Here is a 15371-nt window from a genome sequence, read left to right as displayed (position 1 = left end):
AAATTTAGAAACAAACTTTTTTCAGATATATTTTAATTTCTGAGATAGAATATCAACTTCCGGGGTTTTTTTGGTTTGTTTGACTAAAAGAACATAAATGGTAGATTGATTTTAGATTATTTTGATCTCCTCATGCATATGTATGCATTACCTTATTAATCTGTTATAGAAATCTGGTATTATCTTCTGTATCAGCATCTAGCTTCCCCAAGCCTCTTGACAACTTTTGTGGTTTCTTTATTTCTTGAAAACAAGTTGCTAGCCTGTCGTGAAATCTCTGGGAAGGGCTAGAAACCACCTGTGTTTCTAGAATTCAGTCCTTGCCTCTGCTTACACAAAGTATGATCTTGGCCTGGTGGAACCCAATCTTGGGCTACCTGTCAGGTGTCTGGCTTCCATATCAGCCTCTAGGTACAGTTTTGCCTTGTTGCTCTTACAGAACCTCTCACTGAGACAGCCTTACTAGCTGACCACCTAACCTGCTCAGCTTATTTAATTGTTCTTCTTCTTTGCCCAAGATCCTTTCGTCAGTGCTAACAGTACAATCATGGAGGGACATAATCTATTTTTAACTCATGTGTAGACAATATAAAACTGTAGTGCAACCATATTAACCACTGGAAAAACAAAAACAAAAACACACACACACACACACACAGCATGCGGTGGGAGAGAGAAGGACCAAGAGAGAAAATATGGTTAGAGAATAAGGACAGACAGAGTAGCTAATGCCGGTGAGGCAAGATTATTGGTGCCCACCCACAGTCCCTTTTATCCTACTGAGATTTCATGGGTACATAAACAGGAATCAGTCTTCCCCCCAGCAGAATCCCCTGGCTAAGTAGTTGATTAGATGTAAATACTTCAGTAAGGAAAATGGCCTATTATTAAGTGGGGGAAAAGATAACACAGCCTGGAAGATATACTAGAGGAGTTTCTCAGAGTGGACATCTTCTAAGAATTGATGGTACTGATTTTCTATTTATAGTAGCTATGTAAAATTTTTAACAATTTTATTCAACTTAAAAAACAAGTGACACAACTTAATGAAAAATATTAATAATATAAATGATAGTACAAGGTGAGAGTAATGCCGTTAAAGTCATGTACAAAAGACTGAACTTGGAAAACACCACTGTCAAGGGTGGTACCACAGATCAGGGTTAGGAATCCTGAGGTTGAGATTTTGTCCGTGGCACGTGTATGGAGAGACTTTCCAGTCTTTCTGTCTTTTCATCTCTCTTCACAACGATGCAAGGAGGCATTAGCTTTCTTCCAGAGAGACAAGCCATTAGCTCTACCTTAGGTGTATGTCTCTGAAGCTATTTGTTTCTTTCTGCCATAAACTGTTACTATAACTCTTTGAATGCTTAGTATAGAACCTGGCACCTAGTATATACTTGCTAACTGTTTTTTTGTTACTTATATTTATTAGTTATTATTGTCATCATTGCTTTACTTTTTCCCCTCTAACTGGGCAACAAGGAATAATTTTATGTTCTTATTCATTTATCTTTTTAACAAAATCTGATAATGGGATTAAAATAGGGTTCTATGGCAGTTATACAATTTGTACTTTTGCTAACTATGTTTATCATTTGAATATTCAAATATTACTCAATTTGATGAATTTGTGCTGCTCAATGAGCTAATATAGTATGTAACTTACTGCTTCTCAACGTTACTGTTATGAAAGAATGCAGGCAATATGGCAAATTTTAGCTACAAGAAGGTGTGGTACATCTTTGGGAGGATAATCTGTATGATGGAGAAGATCTAATGCTTCATGAATATCACATGATGAGAATTAAAAGCCATGAATATTTAGACTGGAGAATAATAAGAGGGCATTTTAAAACTCCCAAAGCATCTCCCTGTATTTTAGATGGTGGCATCTCTTCTCCTTCTGTTTCTTTTTTTTCTTGTTCCTAATATCTAGAACAATATTGCAGTGAGATGGTACATATCCAGAAGATATATCTCTTAGTGCCTACAAGAGGCCGTATGGTTGCATCTTGTTGCAAGTGTTAAAACGTGGAAGGGGAAGTAAACCCTTGACCATCACTGGAGAAGTCATTCTGAGCTTCTCCCACATAGGAAACATACTTTGAGGATTCTGATCTGTATATGAAAGGGATGTAAGGCTTGTCCCCAAACTTATCAGAATATGTACTATGACATAGGTGAGGTATAAATTCAAGAGGCTCTCTGTCCTTCTTGGCCACTCCAACTCTGAGTGAGACTGTGCAACACTGGGCTGGATGTGTGAGTTCCCTTGGTCAGCATCTAATCCGACCTGCTGTAGATCAGGTCCTAGAGGCAGTGCTGGCTTCCTTGTGGAGGGAAAGCTCTACCTCTGATCTGTGAATGTCTTGGCCTGGCCCCATTCTTTAAATTCATCTGAGTACTGTTTGGAATGTTCTCGTATATTCTTCTGTAATGGTATCTTCATTGAGTCTTCTTACTCAAATCTGTATGTAGCCAAATATTGGCTCTAACTCAGTCATCTATTACATAGTATAATAGTAATATAGTATAAGGTATTAGGCCTATCGGGCAAGGCAACATTTTTGTGTATTTTAAGGAAACAGAGTAGGATGCTTTTTTGTAATGTGTACATATGATATTGAACAGAGATTGGCATTTTTCACAAATGAAAACTGTCATTGCCTAGCAATTAAGGAAACAGAATCACAGAAATTTGCCACAGAATTACATCAGTTTTAATCAGTGATTACCTAGAAACATATATACAGCAAAACTTCAAGTACCTAATACCATTAACCCTCACCATCTTAAAGTGCTGGAAAACGGCTGTGGAGTCAGATAAAGTAAACAGATAAAGATTTATGTCTGCAGTTGTGAAAACACAACTTGATTAATGAGGCTTTAGTAATAATCACCTAAAATAGAAGTCCCCAACCCCTGGGCCACGATTGGTACTGGTCTGTGGTCTGTTAGGAACCAGGCTACACAGCAGGAAGTGAGTGGCAGCCTAGCAAGCGAAACTTCATCTGTATTTGCAGCCACTCCCCAGCGCTAGCATCACCGCCTCAGCTCTACCTCAGGTCATCATGCATTAGATTCTTGTAGGAGCACCAGCTCCTGGTGCCAAAAAAGTTGGGGGCTGCTGACCTAAAAGACTACAAGACAGCAGGCTTTCTCTAAGAAGCTCTTTAAAGTGTAAGTCAATATAAGAATATTTAAGTAGAGCTTATTAAAATAAGAGGATGTTTTGAATTTGCTAAGAAGTGTGTGACTCAGAATGCAATGACACAAACATTTTTGGTCTTTATAATAAATAATTATTTTTCTTCTGATTACAGCATCTTCACAACTATTTCACAGTAACTCTTGGAATTCCTGCTTGGTGTTCTTATGCCATTTTCATCATAGCCACCTTGATTTTTGGCCTTCTCATGGGTCTGGTAAGAGATAATACCAATCTTTTTTCATGTCTTTAAAGCCAGGTGTGTTTCATGCAAAACTAGAAAGCACCAAAAAAGAAAAAGCACATAAACATTCTGTATATAATCTAAGCAGTTAAAGAGCATTTGCTTGTTTGATAAAACTTTCAGTGGTGATTTGAGATATCATGGAAAATTCATTAAATTATTATCTCCCAATCTATCCCTTAAATATTTTGAAGATATGTGCTCCCCAAAATGTAGGCAGTGATGAAAGAAACAGAGACTCGATTTGAATTAATAGTCTGCAATACAACTGAGTGTCCTCTGTGGTTTCACACATTGCCTATTTGATTAGAACATTGTGGTGATAAGGCCATAGCTGTGAATTTGTTCCTTGAGTGAGCATGATGATTTTTTTTTGTTGTCGTTCTTATCCTCCAATTGAACCTCTAATCCTGGCCAGCTGCTTGTACATACACTCTGGTTTTCTCAAGACGAATTTTATAATTCAGTATTATGGGGAAAAGAAAAGATGTAAAGCACAACACTGTGTCTTCTTTGGATGTGACCATTGGTACCTAGTAAATATCTGTTCATTTTCCCTCTAGGTGTTTTAGGTGGGAGTTAGAATAATAAATTTATTTACTTAACTGTTATCTAGCCAACTATAAGTGTTTTGGCATGTTTTACTCTTTGATATAGCTTTTTTTCTCTCTTTACCTGCAGTCGATCAATTTGATTGAGCTTTAAACTAATTAAGATAATTCATAAAAGCCATTATACTACATATTAATCACATAGCTTCTAAAAGCTATATGATAGGAATTGACAATTGCTAAAAATTTATATAAAAAATACAAACTTTTAGTTAAGATTATCTTAAAAATCTGTCCTTACACTTTATAGTGAATTTTGGCTCTTTAGCAATGTCTTTTTAAAAATAAACTAAAAATATTAGCAGTTGCCTTTATAGCAAGTATAACTTAGCAACAGTTCATATTCCCAGGAGCCAAGGAGGTGCATTTTTTTTTTTTTGCCAGAAACATACTTACTTCATATTTTGGTTTATATTTGAGATTTGACTGCTAGTGTTAACTTCTCTGGGTGGGAGGGTAGTGGTATAGAACTTACAGATGTCTTTCATTAGGTGCTGGGTACATTCCATCCTAATGCATTAATCTTATTGCTACTTAACATGTCCTTAATGCTCTGGTCTAAAAGGATTTGACTTTGGATATATATGTACTACTACTATTCTTACCTACTCCTTAGTGCTAGATTTTTCTGTATTCTGGGACCACAAAAGTGTGAGGCTCTTTTAGGAGAAATAATATGAGATCCTGGGAAATTCTGAGGTGGAGTTATGGAGAATGTAGGGTGAGTGTGGGCTTACTGTGTGAGTGTGAGCCTGGAAGACCACTGAAAACTTTTTTTCTCAGAATAAAGAGTTTTAGAATGTTATCTTTGAGGGTGACTTTAAGTCCAGGAAATCAAGTAAGTTATGCCTATGCCCTAAGTTCAAATAATCAGTGTAGGAAGGTTATTAAGTGGCTTGATGAAAAAAGAGAGTTGATTTTAGACTGTTCAAATGATTAGTGCTGTAGAATATTATATTTCTATAAGAAGTTAAAAGAGAACTTTAATAAAATAATAATTTCAAAGTAGTAACAGACTCATAAATTTTAAATACGTTTTCATAAACTAGCATACATGTTTCTGCTCAAAATGCCCTTTCTTCAACTGTAAATTGTGTTAAACACAAAACAGCTAGAATTTGTGTCATCGGTGAGGTCTTCAGGTGTGCAGTTCAGTGCTCTGTGTCACCTTTGCTATTAACCGGAAGCTGAAAGTAGAGCCCAGGCTTGGTCCTGGTGACTTTGTAGGTCCTCCTTCCCACTTCGAGTTTTTATGGAATTTACCTATGCCTGGATTGGCAGGATGTTTTCCATAGGGAAGTGATTTCCTGATGAAGTCATTGTTTCCTATAAGCCTGACTATTATGTTTCCTAATTTTTCCTAATTTTCAAAGATAGGAAGTCAAAACAAGGCTCCTGGTTTGATTTTTCTTTACTTTCTTGATTGAACCTAGGATGGTTGAAATATTTTACTAAATTGTTTTTCGCATGTAAACAAAGGACTCAGTTTTAGAAACCAAGTATATATTCTGTACTTTAAACCAATATTGGAAAGATCCTTAAGTGCATAGTCTCTATATCAAATCACTCTGGCAGCATCATTTCCTGCTATCAGCGATTCTGCTCTGAAGAATGGAAGACAGCACATCTCTAGAAGAGCAGAAAAGCAATGGAAAACGCAGGCAGCACTTTTACCTCTATTATCTGGTCTCCATTTCAGTTGGTATAGACACCATCTAAATTTTGGTACTTAGGTTATTTGCTACTGACCAGTGCCTAGCACAGAGCCTGCCACAGAGGAGGGTTTCCCAGTATTGAGAGGCATATCATGCTCCATGAATTACAGTAAATCTCTCTGCTTTCCTAATTTAACTATATGGCTATCTGCACCTGCTTGGGTAAAAGCTGAAACCTGAAAATATAACCCTGGAAGGGAAGTGAAGAGGAAGGTACCATTCCCTTTAGACCCTGTTATTAAACAATGCCTTTATAAGTGGATTAAAAAGTAGCCCATTCCAAGGGACTGGTTTTCTGGACCACAAAATAGATCTTGAACTGAGAGAATGAGAGGGTTTTACTCCTAGTTTCTGGAAAGAAAAACTATGTAATGGAATTATATACTATTAGACATCAAATGGACCTCAATGATAGGCTCACCCATACTTGTCTTTTCAAGAGAGAATACAAGTGAGAGAACTTGTCCAGGGTCACACAGCTAATTGGAGACAAAGTTGAGGCTAGTGCCCCATAAGTCTTTTCTGGGCTCCCTTACCCAGATGACCCAGGCGGATCACAAGTAGGACTTACTCCTGCTCCACCCCCCATCTGTTTCGAATGCCAGTATTTCTTGTCACTGGTAGGTGTTTCTTTCTTTCTTTTGCAATATGTCAGAACTAAAACTTTCCCCTTCTGTGAATAGCTAATAAGCACTTGACTATCATATTAAAAATGTAAGTTTTCAGCCTCATTCTTTTCATATGGAAATGTTTTACTCTTTGGTGTTCAGATCAATTCAGTGGCTTGGAGCTTGTTCCTCCCCAATCCCCAGAACTTTGTGCATCCTGTTGCCCCACCACATGGGTCTCCACAGCCTGACCTTCATAGCTCTCTCGGGATCCAAGAGGCCCTATGATCCAATTTGATGTAGCTTAGAGGAACCAGACCTCTGGTGCTACCCAGATTCTTCTGACTATAAACAGGGCCTTTATGTGCCTTCTTCAAACTGTTATCCTTGATTCTTCCTAATGCTATCGCTAGTTGCAATCTCTGTGTCTCTTAAGTATATATCAAAATGCTTTATTCATTTTTCTTATAAAACTCATGTTCCATATTGCTTCATAATTAAACTGCCATTTTTTCTCTTTTTGAATCTTGCCCCCAATATTAACATGATACCTTGAACCTAATGAACCAAATGTTAAGTAAAGTAATATATGAAAATATAGATGATAATAATCTTGAACACAAAGATATTCATTTGATGTTTATAAAATTGAATCAAAAGGACTATGACTTTGAGTTCTTTAAAATTTTAGAGTAGCTTTAAAACATTAATATATAAATCATTATTCATATTTTTTGGTGAGGTGCAACTGATGTACAGACGAGTTTTGTTTGTCCAGGAGAGAGTTTTTTAAAAGACCATTTTAGACTTGATCAGTAGTGTCTACGTTTCTTATACCTGTTTGGTTCATCTGTTTTTACTGGGTTATCTGTAGACATTTGACTTTGTGACCCCTGTTCTCAATTAATAGTATTTTCCCATATTGTGTCACACTTAAAAAATAAGAAATTTTTAAAATTATATAACCTTTTCTTTCTTGAGAACTTTTGACCAACTGCTAATTATTTATCTATGAATTTCTGGTTATAGAAGCAAGATCTAATTTTGAAATTCTTTGGTAACAAATGTCTATCTACTCACTTTAAAAATTACTATTTTTCTCCTCTAGGTCTTGGTGTTAATATCAGAATGTTTCTATATGCCATTTCCAAGGCGTTTATCTGAAAGTTCTGGTAAGTACAATAAATTCATGTATAGAGTATTTTTGGAATTCTATGGTGTGGCCTTTTGTGCTCATAGAGGCAGTGGATTTTCCCCCTCATTTGCTAGGTTAGCAAACCATCACAACTACCAGATTCCTTGAAATATGTTCTCCAGGTAGACTTGAACAAAAGTTTTCTTTTCTTCTTCTCTTAAATTAGGGAATATTTTATTTTGCAATTTGCTTTTACCTAAGTGTATGCCTTTCATTAATCAATTGACACCTTTTTCTTCATTCATACTAGAATGAAAAGGGAGGAGGCAGGGGAACTCACATTTATTAAGTCTCTACTGTGTACCAGTAACTATTCTAAGTCTTTTAAAATAAAACTGCCCCAATTTTCACTATTCCACATTGTTTCTGAAACCAAATAGCCATAGATTTGCACATTTTATTCCTATTTTTGAGGCTGCATGAAGCCTTTTATGAGACTTTGTAATTGTTGAATTCTGTGTTGAAGTTTTAAATAACCTTATATTTCTTTTTAGTTTTTAGTTTTTGAAGTTTTCAAGGCTTCAAGACTTCCATAGATACAGTTGTGCACCACTTAGGGATACATTCTGAGAAATGCATCATTAGGCGATTTTGTTGTTAGGTGCGATTTGGTCTTTGTGCATACGTCAAGGTGTGAGTGCACTTATATAAACATAGATGGTATGGTCTACCACTGTAATTGTCTGTGTTATACTTTCATACAACTGGCAGCACAGTAAGTTTTTTGACACCAGCATCACCACAAACGTGAGTAGTGCATTGCATTGCTATGTTATGATAGCTACAATAGGAACTTCTCAACTCCGTTATAATCTTATGGGGCCACTGTGGTATACGTGGTACATTGTTGATCGAAACACCGTTATGTGGTGTATGACTGTAGTTAGAAAGCATATTATGTTCCTTAAAATTTTTTAAAATAACAGAAACCCAATTTAAAGCAAATTAGTGGGGCTGAGGGTAGGGGAGGAGGGTGGGGAATTTATTAGCTCACTAAACTGAAAAGTCCAGGGATGTTCTGGCTTAAAGCACAACTGAAGGGATGTTAGATTTCTGTTTCTATGTGAGTGTTACGATGGCTGTCAGCAGCAGTAGCAATCCCTATAGAAAGACAGAACGCTTTTCCTCCTGACTCTGGCCCAAAACTGCTGGGGAATACTCTGACTGGCTCAGCTTAAGTCACATGATGAACAAGTTACCATCACTGGTGAGTGGGTCACTGAGCCTTCTACAAGGTACAAAATAAAAAGCATGAAGGAACCTTTGCTCTCCCTGTCCACATGCTCTGCGAAAGTCAACATGGTCAGTGAAATCTCCAGAGAGGGATGGGGCTGGGACACCAACCAGACATCTGTCCTATGTAATAATATAGCTTTAAGATGGAGAGAACTGTCACATGCCCCCTTTTCTCATTTCACTTAAACATAAGCACTTGATTGCTGAATGACCATGGTTTATTTAGAGGATATTCCTCTCTTCCCTCCACAGAGCAGAGTCGGAGATCAGAGGAGGCTCATAGGGCTGAACTGTTACAGGATGCAGAGGAGGAAAAAGATGATTCAAATGAAGAAGAAAACAAGGACAGCCTTGGAGATGACGAGGAAGAGAAAGAAGATCTTGGTGATGAAGATGAAGCAGAGGAAGAAGAAGAAGAAGACAGCCCAACTACGGGTGTGGATGAGGAGCAGAGTGACACCCAGGACCAAGGATCCCCAAGGGAGGCCCAGGAAGAAGTAGAACCTGACGAGACTAAAGAAGACATCCCTGAGCAACCCCGCTCGACTGACACGGAGTTGGCAGAAGACACATTGAGGCAACGCAAAAGTCAGCATGCCAATCCGGGACCATAGGTTCAATGACAGTGTTTCCAAGAATATAGACCAGAAGTCAGTTTCCCTCTGGTCTACAATTTAAACCAAATCATTATTTTTTTCCTGAGTGAGCAAGCGTCTTCAAAAAAAATGATCTCTAGTCATGTAGTGTTAGGGCTTTAAGCCTCATGTATATTGATGAGAATCTTTCAGGCATGACAATCAGAATACAGAAAAACAAATATGGTGTTAGGATCTATTTGGGGACTTGGGATAGGCACAAGCTCATCTACTTGGGGCTAGAGAGTTTTGACCAGAGGAAGCAACCCCCAGCTCTCATGAGTACTGTTCGTTGACAAGGCCTCAAGCCCCATAAAATGAAAGCAAATAGCTTGAGCATCTTCAAGTGTAGCAGAAGTCTTGCTTCTTGTGTTAAATATTTATTTTTGTCAAACTGTAAGAAACATCAGTCACCATAGTACAGGGACACGTTTTTAGAGGTAGAAATTGAGAGGGCCTGGATATTATTGAAGAAAAGAGCTTAGAAGTCATCCTGACTCTAAATCTCCTTTGTTATGTTTCATTAACATTTCCAACTTTTCCCACCATGGGTCTGCAGGCTCCCCACTCTCTTCACAGTACTTCCTTAGTGAGCAGACAGCGGCCAGGTTGACATTAGGTATGTTTAGTTGACTTAAGGGTTTAGATAATCAAGAACCACAGTCCATGAACCTGTGACAGCCAAGCATCTCTAATGCAGTTTTATAACCTCTGGAGATTCCAAAGAAAGAAGGGATTTTACAGGAGAGAGTTTTGTTATTTTTTGCCAAAATGTAGTAATTTTTTTCAAAAAGTTCTTTTAGCAATATTCTTTTTAAGCCCCAGAAGTCCCCTAAGTCTTGCTCAGTACAAGGTAGTCTTATGAAGAGAACTTAACACTGTGTTGTTTTGTTCCCTCATCTTAACCACTTTAATAATAACTGAAAAACCATTTTGGTTTTTCTACAGTGATGTGCTTTCGGTGAAAGAATTAATGAAAGTGAATATCTGGAAATGAAAGATTTGGTTTCATTTCCTTCTTCCTTAATCTTGTAAAGACTTTTATCCCTGTAAGTCTCTGAAAATTCAATCTACTAAAAGTACCCAGAGGGCCCAATTTCTTTAAAAAAAAAAAAAAAATTCCATCCATCTACTTCTGTCTTACCTGATTTATGTCTTAGAATAAATTCATAAAATTAGATGCCAGGCTTATGAAAGATGAGTAAAGTTGATTCTACACCCCTCGGGTCTGGACAGATTAATAAGTAGTACAGGTTTATGAAATTCAAAAAGTTTCTGTCATTTTAAAAAAGAAATATGCGGTATACTATCTGGCTGTTTAGATAACCCCTTCCTTGTATTAACTTTGAACACTGGATCACTGGAAGGAGGGGGAGGTTCTCAAACTTGCTTTCTTCTTGTGCTTGAATGAGCCTATTGCAACCCTCATACAAAGGGAGTATTTATTCTGCCAGAATCCAATTTATGAAGATGGTTATTTTTCATCTTTCCATCTCAGTTACCTGACAGCCACATCCCCCAGTGTGGTAAGGTTCATTAAAAAAAAATAGTTTTTCTGTAGTTTGAAAACTATTGTTTTCAATAGTTTGAGGCCATCACAGAACTGTGGGACTAGGAAAACCTTGACTTTTGCCCATTTCCTTTCCCTCTCACCACGTAGATCTCTGAGACAGCCTTACCTAAAGCACCATCATGCCGATGGTGGCAGCTCTGCCTCCCTGACACTAGGAAGTTTTCTGGCTCATTGCTGAGCTGGGCCTGTCCTCCTGTCACCGAATTCCTTTCTCTTAATCAGCCAAAGCAAGTTTTCAAAGATGATTACGTTCAAGGTCAGATGTATGGAATAAGAAATGTTTCCTAGTTTGGCTTTTCTGTATAACCCCCATATTATAAAATTTTTTTTAATTTTTTTTTTTTTAAGTAAAGTATTTAACTGGAGGGGAGGGAATAAAGAAATCTACTTTGGCTTTTTATAAATAAATGTAAGGCCAATTTCCAGTTGTACCTGAAAAAAGTACCTAAGTATATAATTTTTAAAAAATGTATTTTCTTTCTCAGCAATACTTTTAAAAAATGGAGTGAGGGGAGAAAAACGTCTTGGAGAAGGGTATTAATTAAAAGTTTTAAGTATCTCACCATGAGAACCATTTTTCCTATTTTTTCTTTTTTTTTTTTAACATCCTGCCAAAAAATGGAGTTTTACTAAATGGTCTGATGAGTATAGATCTAATCTCATTTCTTTTTACTTAATACTTTTAGGTTTGTTTCAATACTTACTGAATATAAAACTAAAGGGAAAAAAGTCAACATAAATAATTTGAAATTAGATTAACATTTCAATAGGATTTTATGAACATTTTCTATAGATAATATATTCGTTCCAAAAGTCAAGCGCATGGAAACGTGATTTAAAAAATAAAAAAAGAATCATGCTTCCCTATATTGCAATATTAGTTATTTAATTATATGGTAATATTGTATATAATCAAAATTAGGTCAATTAAATTAAAGTAACTGGGGATTTTGGAATGGGGGCGTGTGAATAGTTGGAGCAGGTTATCTTTCCATCAATTAGAAGGAGGCTGAAACTTCTAGCTAGCTTTTTCTTAGTTTCTTGTATTATTCATCTCTTGCTAGATCTGCTACACCATCCCAATTGCTTAGAGATCTCATATTGAGGCAACAAACAGGCAATCCTACATCTTTCCTTCTTTTGGAAGTATAAGTATTGAATGGGGTGAAGTCAGGAGTCATTCAGTTCTCTACTTGGGCATGTACTTACAACCTGACCTCGTGTATGATCCCAGTTAGCCACAGGCCTCTTTACATAAAGAAATTCAAAATAACTACTGTAGTAAAAAGTAAACAAGCTTTAGCTGGGTTGGCTTTTAACACGAGAGAAAGCCAAATTTTGACTTTTTTATGGGCCCAAATCCTTTTGATAGCTATGGTGTTGCTACATGATTTGGGTATATGTAAGCCTGCAGAGCCTGCATCCTGTAAAACCTTTCGGGGTAGGTGATAAAAATGTTGTAAGGCAGGTACTTAGCATGTGACATTTTATTACCAAGTCCTTCAAGAGTGAAGCCTATGTAGAAAAGATGGAATACACCTGACTTCAGTGTACAACCTTAAATTGGTATGAGTGAGAGGAGAAATTGGTGCTTTTGCTAATGAATATCAAAATTTATCTATCCTTTATCTCAGTATTGAAGTGTTATTTCTGCCAGTATTATAAATGCGGTTGACCCATCCTGTCAAATATAACAACACTTTGTATTCATGTAAGTCTTTTGTGCTAACAAAAAAATTCCTTTTTGTTATCTGTTTACCTCAGTCCTACGTTTTGATCCTCTTGAGGATTATAGCTTGTCCTGAAAAACCAAACGAGTCATCAAGTCTGATGACTTTGAAAGCTTTGAAAGCTTTCCTAAACCTGGAGATTCAGTCAAAAGGCCTTTGATAGCTTCAGACCAGGACATGGCCTTCAGATGGCTTATTCTCAGTAAAATTCATGTGACCTGTGACATTGTATACATGTAACTCACAACTTTGATGTGTTTATTCAATATAGTTTAATCATATTTGTTACTAAATAGTTTCTTTGTGCAAGTGCAATTTTTATACTAAAAATAATGCTTATTTGTATTGCAATATATTATAAATTTATTATTTATATTCTTTGTAATAGTCTTCATTAACTAGCCCAGTGATAATTATTTTTCTCTTTATCCATGTATTCTTTGCTCCCTCAAATAGCATCTGCAGCAACTGGAACGGAAAAGCAAGGTATGAGTTTCTAGCAGTACATTGCCTGAATTACAAAGCACTTTAATCAGAAAATTATACATAATCCTTGATCTGCTATGTTTTCTTTGTATGGTAAATTTCCATTTACCTCAAAACCTAATGATAGTGAAAACTAAGTAAAAACAAAACAGTGTATTGCTTTTCATATAAGTATTTTCACAAAAGTCATTTGCCTAGGCAGTTAAAAAATATTACTTTGTTAAAAAGATCATTTTCCTCTGTGTCCATCATCCATCCAGTCTGTTTTTTTTCCCTCTTTCTCCTCTTCTTCACTTGGTGAAACCCAAACCACGTGTCTTATCTGCTCTGGAAAGTACACAAAACCAAGGAGGAACCAAAGATCAAAGGACCTTTCCTTATGATGGCCCATTGTCTTGTCTGTAGAAACTCGATGCACTTGACTCTCAGGTCTCCCTCTGTCCTGAAGTCTGGGGGTGGCCAAGGCTGCTGCATGTGGCAAGTGAGACTGCGAATCCTTCAAGACACTAGACTGACCTGGTCCCCTAGGATATTCAGAAGACTGGTCTACACCTGTATAGCAGTGGAAAAGCACAAGGGACGGTGGTGACTTTCTAACACACTTGGAGATTGAATAATGGAGATTAAATTTTTCACTTTTGAAAAGCAATAGGGGGATGTGTACTAAGAAAAAATTGACTAAACTTCCACCAAGTTCCTTCCTCAAAGAAGCTGGCTCAGAATGCTTATTTGTCTATATGCAAAAAACATTCAGTGTGCAGTGTTTCAGCCTCCATGAACTTGGTCATTCATCCATGATGGGAGGAAACCTGTAGCTTTTAAAGTCAATGACGTTGAATTGCAAAATGCAACCCCCTGCTATGTCCCAGTCTTGACCGCGCTTTGTGATATATTCCACAGTAACAGGAACTCTTAGAAATGTGAGCTTCTTGAGATTGATAACTATATTAGGCTAGACTAGACCATGTTAACAGACTCCCAAATCTTAGGACATTAAGAACAAAAATTTTATTGTTTCACTTAGCTCAGGCAGTAGTAGCTCTGCTTCATGCAGGTTTTTCTGGGACCCAGGTCAAGGAAGGCTTTGATCTCACGTGCAGCTTCAAAGGTGGCCGTAGTCATTTTCATCTCAACTGGTTAAAAAGGGAAAGTGAATATGGAGGAGCATTCCTGGGAGATTGTAAAAGTAGGCTGTCAAGGGCACACATGCATCACTTCTGTTCATATTTCCTACGAGGACTTAGTCACAGTGTCACACCTAATGAAAAGGGAGGCAGGGATATGTTGTCTTGCCATGTGCTTAAGAACAAAGGGGAATTTGAGAGCTAATATCTAGCACAATGACTTCATCTTCCCTACCTTTGTAACTCGAGTGCCTCACAGAGTAAGCTGCTGAGAAATGTTAGTACAAACGCACACATGGCAGAAGAGGAAAGAACACATGAACCCAACACTGGTTGTCTTCCTTCTGGACTTTACCATGGTTGGTCCTCAAGATTCCAAAGTTTTCAAATTGTAAGTGGTATGTTCTTGGACATTAATAAGTAGAATAACAGTTACAAATGGAAAATTTAAGAGAGACTATATGAATAAAAAAGGAACCTGATCTAGGCTGATGGTTTAGATGGTACATGTAACCAGGAGGGCAAGGGAGGACTTGCTGAGGCAGAGATGGACTTGGGATCCCTCAGATGCACACAAGCAACATTTAAGTTACACATGTGGAAAAATAGGACTAGTATTTGTCTCAATGGGAGGTTCTTTGCAGAGCCATTGGTAGATTCTGGGCCTTGCATTCCTTTTGATGGAGGCATTGTTTCTTATTAATCTTTGCATGAGTTTTCTCTCTCATTTTAATATCTCTAAAATGAGTATAAATTGAAATTAGCAATTTATCGACTCCGTAAATCTCTCCAAGTATGATTATAGTTAAGACATCTGATTAATCAAGTTAATCTAAAAATTATCCTTTGGAAAGATAATTCTTTGTGTTTTGTTGTCACTGGTGAGGTATATAATTCCTAAAATTATTTGTTATTACTTACTGGAGTAGAGACCATAGGGTAAATCCAGAGCACATTTGTGCCCAAGGGACAAACTGCTAGGCTCACAAAATAAAGAGTTGTC

General features: G+C 37.1%; 1 protein-coding gene across 1 annotated transcript in view; it reads left to right on the top strand.

Annotated features, from left to right (window-relative positions):
- TMX4 (thioredoxin related transmembrane protein 4) overlaps nt 1-11736 on the top strand; it is a 36962-nt gene extending 25226 nt beyond the window's left edge. The window contains exons 6-8 of the mRNA XM_016139483.2: nt 3327-3428; nt 7498-7561; nt 9073-11736. Coding sequence (XP_015994969.2) covers nt 3327-3428; nt 7498-7561; nt 9073-9434 — 528 coding nt within the window. The 3' untranslated portion in view covers nt 9435-11736. The remainder of the gene's footprint in view (nt 1-3326; nt 3429-7497; nt 7562-9072) is intronic.
- Nucleotides 11737-15371: the final 3635 nt, after the last annotated feature.

The sequence above is a fragment of the Rousettus aegyptiacus genome, unplaced genomic scaffold (genome assembly GCF_014176215.1).
Source record: "Rousettus aegyptiacus isolate mRouAeg1 unplaced genomic scaffold, mRouAeg1.p scaffold_m13_p_12, whole genome shotgun sequence".
Lineage (NCBI taxonomy): Eukaryota > Metazoa > Chordata > Mammalia > Chiroptera > Pteropodidae > Rousettus > Rousettus aegyptiacus.
Note: the sequence above shows the minus strand (reverse complement) of the source record. Positions and strands in the feature narration are given on the sequence as shown.